Source organism: Tigriopus californicus, chromosome 7, assembly GCF_007210705.1.
Source record: "Tigriopus californicus strain San Diego chromosome 7, Tcal_SD_v2.1, whole genome shotgun sequence".
Classification (NCBI taxonomy): Eukaryota; Metazoa; Arthropoda; class Copepoda; order Harpacticoida; family Harpacticidae; genus Tigriopus; species Tigriopus californicus.
Window position 1 is genome coordinate 8,866,549 of NC_081446.1, and position 9,123 is coordinate 8,875,671.

Here is a 9,123-nt window from a genome sequence, read left to right on the forward strand (position 1 = left end):
ATCAATGGGATTGCTTACAGGGGTTGGCATCTTTTTGGCAACATCTTCCTCTAATTGACATTTACGACTCGTCTTGTCCACCATCCAAGGCACTGACCCAGAAAACTGCGCCTGTTACCCATCCATTCATGATTGGCAGGGGATAAATCAGATTAGTATCAGGTCCTCCCATTACTACATGCGGAAATTAGCTCCATGTGGTTTGACTTGACTTTATTTTCTCTTGTTCTGAGACACTTAAAATGAATGTTCGACTCTTCCTATATAGCAACTGCTCTCGATCCACGGAGTAATTTTCGACCTTAACGTTGCCGTTGCCGTTGTAGTCACCGTCGTTTTTTTGTTGTTGTTGTTGCCCATGTCGAGTCCATTTGCGCTCTTTCCGTACTGAAGACATGTTTCCCTAACAACGCGAAGTGGACTTCATTTCGAGAATTGAGCAGAAGCAAAGCGTAATATTTAGTGCAAATGGCTTCTAGTCTGCCGTCTGAGCCGGAGAAGTCCAAAAAAAAGCTGCACCAATGGCCGTTTGAACGCTCAATTTCATTGCAACAGATGTAAAGCAAGGTTGAGTTTATGTGGCAGAAAAAAAGCGAGCTTCGCCCCATCTTGCAAGGTGCTCTGGCTTGGTTGGTGTGTGGTTGGTTGGTTGGTCCTTTTTCCTGTTGGCGCTCTTTTCTTTCCACCAACTAACTAACTAACTGCGATATGAACAACGAGAAAACAAAATATAATGTTCACTCTCACTGGTTCTCGGTTACTCGGTCGACCTCCTAAAGATAGGAAGAGTGTTACAGCAATTACAAAGAAATAAGGGCTTCCCACTAAGCACCATCCATTTGTGACTTCGTTCAAGCTTTCGGAGGCTCATTAAAGCCGTTAGTTTTTCAAGATCGACTATTCGCGGGGAAATCTGCCAGGGTAAGGCTCGGTTGAGTTGCCCATCCAAAGAGTGTTTGAATGTCGGGAAGTTTGCCATTCTTGTGGCGAGGGCGCGGATGTTGACGGCGATGATGAGGTGGTGGATATGGCGGTGGTAGTGGGTATGGTGATGGAGCTCATTAAGGAGCGAAAGTTCCAACCTTCCTTATCTAGGAGGTTGTTCTTAGGTTCGTAGGTATAGGTTTGGTCAATCATCATGAGCATTCAAAGATGGCCAGACTGAGAGTGCCGATAAGTGAACCAAAGACTGATTAATATTTAGCAGCTTGGGTAGACTCTATCGGACGGGCTGATCTCCCACGGAGGCTCATTCCCTTGTTTGGAATTGGACAAGTGAAAAAAGGCGATGATGACGAGGAAGAATGGTCCAAGTATGGAGGAAACTTGGAGGCTCGTTGAGAATTAATGATTAACTAGACTTAAATACATACAAGGTCCAGGACTGGCTCATGGGCAGCCATGGGTGCCAAAGCAATGCAAAATGTATAAATCAACAGTTTCCATTTTCCATGGTTTAGATCCGCCAGGGCCGCCAGAAATCACGGGCTACATCGAAGGAGAGACCAAGCGCTTGGGCCAACCCGTTACCCTCAACTGTATCTCATCAGGCGGTAATCCCTTGGCCAACATCTCTTGGTACCGAAATGGTATCCTGGTGGACACCTCACACACTGCGTCCGGAAGTGAATCGAGGAATACATATCCGTTTTTGGCCTCCACCGAGGACAACAATGCTCATTTCCGTTGTGAGGCCCACAACGAGCTCAGCGCCAAGCCCATGGCCACCGAAATCGTCCTGTCTGTCCAATGTAAGTTTTCCGTTCGAGCCAATTTGGCGTAATTGAGTTCTTTTGCCACTTTTTCTTGGCCTTATTTCAAAGTCGATTGAAAGGATTGCAAAACGCAAAGGAGCGGAAGACACTTTTCTGCTTGGTCTTACGGCAAAGAGTATGTCGGAAACCTTTTCTTCATGGGGCAGGCAAAGCATGGAGGGGCAACGGAAGCCAAGATCCGCCTCCAACTAGACCCCGAGAAAAATCCGCTTACTCGACGTTCAGTAATTCTTCTATAATGACATTTTCCTTTTCACGTCCTTCCTTGGTTCTCCTCCTTTGTACCTCTTCCTCCATTCAATCTGAGAGGGTGAAATGTCCGCCAAAAATCTGGTTCAAACCTGCCCTCGTGTCTCTTGGTGCAGGGAGCTCAGTGAAAGCATGAGAAAAAAATGGCCCGCGGAACAGAAGAGTCTTCTTCATCGTCCTTACTTCTTCTTACTTCCTCCTCTTACTCAACGGGCTTTCTTGCTCGCACCCAATTCCAGAAGTAGTATATTTCTGGCGTGTCCAATTCTTTTCAATGGCCAAATTTTGAATCGTCCCTTTCCCTCTCGTTGCTCTCCTTACGAGTACTCCGTACATCTGAGGAAGGAATCTCTCGCATGAAAATTGAGCCTCGAGATTGGCGAGCAATGACCCACTGAAATTAGACCACAGATGAGAGTGATCAAGTGCAGAAACCAACATTGGTAGGGGGCCTCGAGGCATTAATTGTCAGCCGTGGGTTGAGTTTCCCCTTGGTACATCATGAGCCATAGGAAATGATGTCGACGCCCACTTGCGCTCTCGGACGATGGTATTGGTATGCTGAAGTCAAAAATAATGAGTGATTACTTCGCTTCTAGTTGCTCCAAACAGTTTGGACTTGCGTGGTCCGACTGAGGCCAAGATCGGAGAAATTATCACCTACACATGCTCAACGGCCAATTCCAATCCACCCGCCACCATTCAATGGATCGTGGGGAACAAGACCCGACAAGCCGATCATACTTATAGCGTAACCTCGCCCTCGGGAGGGTGGATTACCCATTCGAATATTACTGTGTCCCTCGGACCCAGTGATCGAAATAAAATGATCATCTGCAATGGACTGAATTCCGAACTGAATGACATCAAATCCGAATCGAGAATGCTCTCTGTCATCTGTAAGTTTCACTCCTTTGATTCTTTTTCTTTTTACTCTCTCCTACACGTTTTGGCTCTGGCATGAGGATGATCCATTGTGTGCTTTCAGACCCCCCCGGAACTCCTAAGATTCAGGGACTCGGTGACGAAGACGTGTTGACCGCTGGCGTTTTGAAACGAGTCACGTGCACTTCCTTGGCTGGAAACCCATTAGCCACACTCAAGTGGTTCCTGAACGACAGGCCTTTGGAATCATTCGATTCCACCAAGGACAACTATGCCTCTGCAGAGCTGGAATTTGTGCCAAGAAATGCCGATAATGGAGCCTCATTACGCTGTGAGGCCAGCAATGCGGCCCTCACGGACCCGCTGAGTGCCACCAAACATGTCAAGGTGCAATTCTCGCCCAAGTTCGTCAAAATAGCCCTGGATCCGGAACACCCGCAGTCTGGCATGAATGTCACGTTGAGTTGTGAGACCGATAACAGCTATCCTGCCTCGGAGTTGGCCTGGTGGCACAATGGTGAGCGCCTTCAGAGTGCCACTGATATGGTTCTAGATGGCGACTTTGGAGGCTACATAACCACCAGTTATCTTCAATTGAGCCTGACCGCCCAACATGATGGAGCCGTTGTGACATGCGAAGCCTCCAACCCCGCCGTTCAAAACCGCGTCCATGATGCAATTACCCTCTCTGTTGCCCGTAAGTATGATTGCACAAAAAAACCACCTCTGGGACCACGGACAGACACGCAAGGCGTACGTACGTTCGTACAACTTACTCGAGCCCGGTGTTTTTACTGGAGACGAGATAGCGTTTCGTCAGAACTTGATGCATTAATGAAAAGAGTTGCCCTTCGAACCTCGAGTTAAGGCCATTGCTCTCTCGTGACTTTCGGCTCTACGACGCGACGAGATAAGAATTCATCAATGACCGCCACTCCCTCCCTCCCTTCCTCCCTACCTTACTCACTCACTCACTTATTAACCTGGCCTCTCTCTCTCTCTTTCCTCCATCATGAATAGATAAACCCGTGTTTATCCGAGAGTCGAACGAGCCTTTCCGAGTCATCGAAGGTCAATCTGCCACCATCAACATGACAGCCATAGCCAACCCTTCGGCCTTGACCTACGAATGGACCCGGGTGGACAATGAGGTGGAGAATACCGAGATCTTGAGCGCCAGAGTTGCATTGCAGAAAGATGGGGTTTTCAAGATAGCCCGTGTCGAAAGAAATGACGGCGGCTATTACACTGTCACCGCGAAAAACCAGGAAGGGACCACTCAAGCCAAAATCGAAATCGAGGTGCTCTATCCACCCAGGTGAGTGTCGTTTCTTGAATAGCCTCCGTAATGAGAAGCCTCTTCCATCTCAAACGATTTTCCGGTCGCTGCCTGACTGGTTGCCTGACTGGTTGTCGGACTGGCTCACTGCATGGAGAGATGGATGGATGGAGGGGGGAAAAGAAAGATATTTTTCATTTCCAAACATCGTGCGAGCATCTTTCTCTCATGTGCACTGAGCACTTTGAAACTGATGAGTGCTATAGAAGTGATGGTGTGAACCGAGTGAGTACTAACTATCCCCCGGCTTTGCGCCGCGACAAGAGAGCCCGTCAAAATAGGCATCAGCGCATCACAAACACAATGCCTCACTCACTATGTCATCCTGCTTAGTTAGCATGCAAAAGTGAAGACAAGCAATGATAAATGCGTCGAATTACACGCTTCACTTTTTAAAATTCCCCGCAGCGTCTTTTCAAGGGCCTATCCTAAGGCTTAGTACACTATCTAGTTCAAAATAACTCGTCGAGAGTGAGCCCGTCAGATTTATTTCTTAAGAAAGAAAAGAACAAAATATGTGCTTTCACATTACATTGTGCTTTAGTGTTACCAAAGAAGAAACCTAACCTTGGAGCTCAGAGGGAGCTTACCAATTCCTCTGAAGATTTTCAATATAATCCTGAATTATGTCAGGTTATGATGCCAAAGGTCTTTCAAGGTAGAGAATGACCCTCATTTTTTTTAATCTTCAGCATTGTGAACATCACTCATCGTGTCCTTGTGGGACCGGGTGAACCGGCTCATCTGGAGTGTGCCGTTGATGCCATGCCTCTGGGTTCGAAAACGATTCGTTGGGAGCGCGACAATTACGATCTAGCCTCAAGAACGAAAACCACAATGGGATCGCCAGCAACGACTTTGGATGGCAATGCCAACTCGAATATCGGCGTAGTTCTACTGACTGTATTGAATGCCACGGCTGAAGACTCCGGGATGTTTTGGTGCGTGGCCGACAATGGGATTGACAATGACGAAGGGACTCCTCGAGTGCGAAATGGAAGCCTTCTCATGGTCAGACGTAAGTAGTTTTCCTGGCCAATTCTGATGAAAAATATCGAATTCTGTTTCTCGGTCATTCTTCAAATCCAAGTGGTTCTCTATGAATCGATGAGAAGCCCTCTCACATCAAGGAAGGGACTCTCTTTTGTGCCACTTGGATGCTTTTGCTCATCGATCCTCTAAGATCGACCCTATCTAGACCCCTGATTGACTGCAGGGTCCAAGTCAGACAGCAGCACTCACCATCAATCCCATTTTCTCCATCTCGATTGGACCACTTTCCTTAAAACAAGGAAAGGATCAGGAATTTACAATTGTCTGCTATCATCTCTTTCAGACAAGCCCATCATGATCGAGAATCCTGTGATCTCCAAAGCCGCTGCAGATATCAAAGACACTGGTCATTTGATCTGTGAAGCCCGTGGAGTACCCAACGTCACATTTTCATGGATGAGAGTGGGCGGGGCTTACATCGTTCCCAGCAACCCTCGGGCACCCGAAAAGAAATTCTCGATGACAGAGTCCATGATCGACCCCTTGACCTGGCGATCCGAGCTCTTCATATTTAACGTGTCCAACAATGATTATGGCGCCTACGAGTGTGTTGCTCGAAACACAGAGGGTACGTAGGATCTCGGTAGCCGGTAGCCGGTAGTGGTTGTGGTGGTGGTGGTTTTGATCATAATTATAATGATGATGATGACGATGATGGTGACGGCCTCGGAGCGGAAATCGAACATTTCTTCTCACACCAATCATGAGAATGGATTTGGCCGCGCTAGTGTGATATGAAAGAGGTGTCAAAATCCCGTAGCCACTCTCTCAATTCATCAAGAAGGGGATGTATAAGTCACCATTGACGGGGTTTTTTGTTGTAATTTTTGCAGGAGTGTCCCGTCATCGCGTTCCCCTGGATGTCAAGAGTCGTCCAGATCCTCCTTCATCCCTACAGATTGTAAATGTGACGCACGAATCTGTTTCTTTGGTGTGGACACCCGGTTTCCACGGGGGCATGGAGCAATATTTCAGGATCAAATACCATGAGCCAGACTATTCCAATAATCCCAGATTTCACGATGTCTACCCGGCCAATACGCACCAAGTGAAATTGGTTGGACTCAGACCGGGAAAGCAATACTCAATGGCCGTCATGGCCTTCAACAACTTGGGCGAATCAAACTACAGCATGAACCCAATCCTGGTTCGAACGACCAGTAAGTTAATCTTGACTTTTGATTGACCTCCCATATCTCCGCTGAATTTGTGGGAATACCAAATCCATGTGTTGCCCACTCTATTACAAGCAGCCTTACCGGAAAGACTAAATCATAACGAATCGGCCATGGCCATACAACCACATCAGACTAATGATCCTGAAGCAGCCTCCAATCACGAAATAGGTGACTCTTCAGGGGGATACGCCTCCAATGTCGAGTCATCTTTCTCCATTACGGCTGCATTGCTTGGGCTCATAATCGCGGTTATTAGTACCGTGATACTTGTCATAGCCATTGCCCCATTGTGTCGTTATAAAGCACGGGATTGGGCTGTGGCCGCCACTGGAATAGGCAGTGTGCCCAATTCTGCCACAACCCAAAGATTAGTCGGTGAGTGCGGATTCTTTTAACTTGTCCCCTTTTTGATTTTTTAGGTCAGCCTCCTTTGGAAGCCCAAGACCAGCTTTTGTTCCGTGAATCGATTTCTAGCTCTGGCGAGCTTCCAGCCGTTGTGATCATTTCTGTTGCCGTCATTGGCACACTTTTGTTCCTTTTGAACGTTCTTTTGATTTCTTGCTTCATTTTGAAAAAGAAACAGAAAGAAAAGCAACAGCGTGCCCCATCCACCGAAGGTAGGTCCATCCACTTCAACCATCCAACCAAAACTCGAGCCGTCTTCGTTGCAAGTGATGGACAAATTTCCTCCTCTCTTTCTGGTTCTTGGACTAAACTAACACTTAACCTGTCATATATATCTCCCTTCCTCTCAATGGTCTCTTCTTCGAAACCAACCGTTTCAACAAGATGGTGGGGATTCAACAGACATTTGTCATCGTTCTTTGTTTCCTTTGTAATTTTGCTTCGGTTATCCTGTTTCTTCCTCTGTTGTGGCTTGGCAAAATAGTTGTACATCCGATTGATTCGCAATCTGATGCTGACATTTTTTTACAATGAACCTATCAAGCAATCATCATTTTTCTCATTACAGGGAGTACTTCCACGGGTAGTACAAAGTCGGCCCAAATGGAGCTCTACACAACGAGTAGCGTTTACAACGAGACCATGTCAGGAGGAGAAACCCTCAGCTCGATATCCGAGAAAAGTTGCATATCAGGACCCAATAATCAACACGGAATCATGACCAAGGCCACTTTAGGCAACAATATCAATGACTGTCAACAGCAGACCGCCTTCATGGTAAGTGGGAGCAGCTTTTAGCCTCAGACAATTCCCGAACCCAGTGTTCAATTCCGAAAAAAATGTATTCACAGGATGATTGTATGGGCACTCACAACTTCAATGGCTACCTCATGGACCACCCAATGCAAAGGTCCATGACATCGGATCAAATTCATACCATCTACGGCAATCTACCTTCGGTAACGATGACCAACCCTTTGGTCAACAATCCCTATGTGCACCGAGGTCTGCCTTCATCCGCGACCGTGGACGGTGGAATGTCCCAATTAGGGAGCCATGGCCACAACTCCAATGACGACACCATGATGGCCGAAGAAGACGATGTCATGGCCTTGTACAGTGTGGTAAACAAGCAACCCATGCGACACCATCCTATGGACACTTTGGGATTCCATCGTCCACTGGTTCAAGCCTCGCCACAAACGATGCCCAGGTTGTTGGCCCCGCATCAGGTGTCGGGCAATCCCAATTACGAGGACACAGAGTCCGAGTACGCTGTGGAATTGAGGCGACAAGCTTACCTTCAATCTCTTGGTGAGTGTTCAATCCATACATTCGCACAAAATAGCGTTAATCCCTTCCTGGTCGAGTCTGATTGTGTATCTTGTGCTTAGCAGGTGATCAGGGTGGCTACGGAAGTCAGATGAGCGGTGCTTCGTCTTCGGGAAACTCGTCTCTTCCTCCCCCGCCTCAGCTGATGCAGCCCGGAATCCCTCCCAATAACTTTTATCCTGTCCCGACCACGGGCCCGTATGCCCCATCCCCCAACCCTCATATGACTCCACCCACGTCCGTGGTGGAGGGGCCCCTTTGTGCCAGTTCTCCTAAGCGAACTGTGTCGGCCTTTACGACATTTGGTCAGCATCAAAATGGTATTAGCAATGTGCCTCGATTCAGTTCCACTGGAAGCAGTACGAGCAGTGGATCTCCCGCTCCGCAGCATCCTAATCCCACACCCATCCCTGCCAGTGGGCATTTGGTGTAACACAAAAAGAAATGTCCGCCTCAGTGCTAAAACAACCGCCAAAGTCAATAAGTCCCTCTAATCTAGTCCCCAACCCCTTGATGACAGGAAACGCGCCAGCCGCAGAGAAAGTGAGAGTGAACCCGTCATCGCTGGAATAGGCCTAGCTGCTTTGTATCTGCCAGTGCATTTGGGAAGGTGACAACAATATCATCATTTTTAATCAACTACATTTGCCAGTACATCTCGCCCACAACTGTGATACTCGGATTTCCCAAACCGATTTGTGTTGTTCATTTTTGCGTTTCTCGGATTGCACGAAGCCTTCCTGCGCAGTGGGGCTGCCTTCCGCAGTTTCTTCAGTCTCGTATGATGAGGAAATTTTGGTTCGGTTTCTATGATTTCAATCCAACCTAAACGAGTTTATGCCTTTTATACTCAACCACGATGGAAAACTCAAGATCCATTTCGACAATAAATGCCTATTTCACTTGA

The 9,123-nt window shown here is 47.5% G+C and overlaps 1 protein-coding gene across 1 annotated transcript in view; it reads left to right on the forward strand.

The window, feature by feature from the left end:
• The window catches only part of LOC131883444 (synaptogenesis protein syg-2-like), a 34,717-nt gene extending 25,594 nt beyond the window's left edge, over positions 1-9,123 (forward strand). The window contains exons 6-16 of the mRNA XM_059230920.1: positions 1,461-1,751; positions 2,624-2,923; positions 3,013-3,606; positions 3,930-4,227; positions 4,941-5,266; positions 5,585-5,869; positions 6,135-6,461; positions 6,555-6,854; positions 7,453-7,661; positions 7,736-8,198; positions 8,279-9,123. Coding sequence (XP_059086903.1) covers positions 1,461-1,751; positions 2,624-2,923; positions 3,013-3,606; positions 3,930-4,227; positions 4,941-5,266; positions 5,585-5,869; positions 6,135-6,461; positions 6,555-6,854; positions 7,453-7,661; positions 7,736-8,198; positions 8,279-8,649 — 3,764 coding nt within the window. The 3' untranslated portion in view covers positions 8,650-9,123. The remainder of the gene's footprint in view (positions 1-1,460; positions 1,752-2,623; positions 2,924-3,012; positions 3,607-3,929; positions 4,228-4,940; positions 5,267-5,584; positions 5,870-6,134; positions 6,462-6,554; positions 6,855-7,452; positions 7,662-7,735; positions 8,199-8,278) is intronic.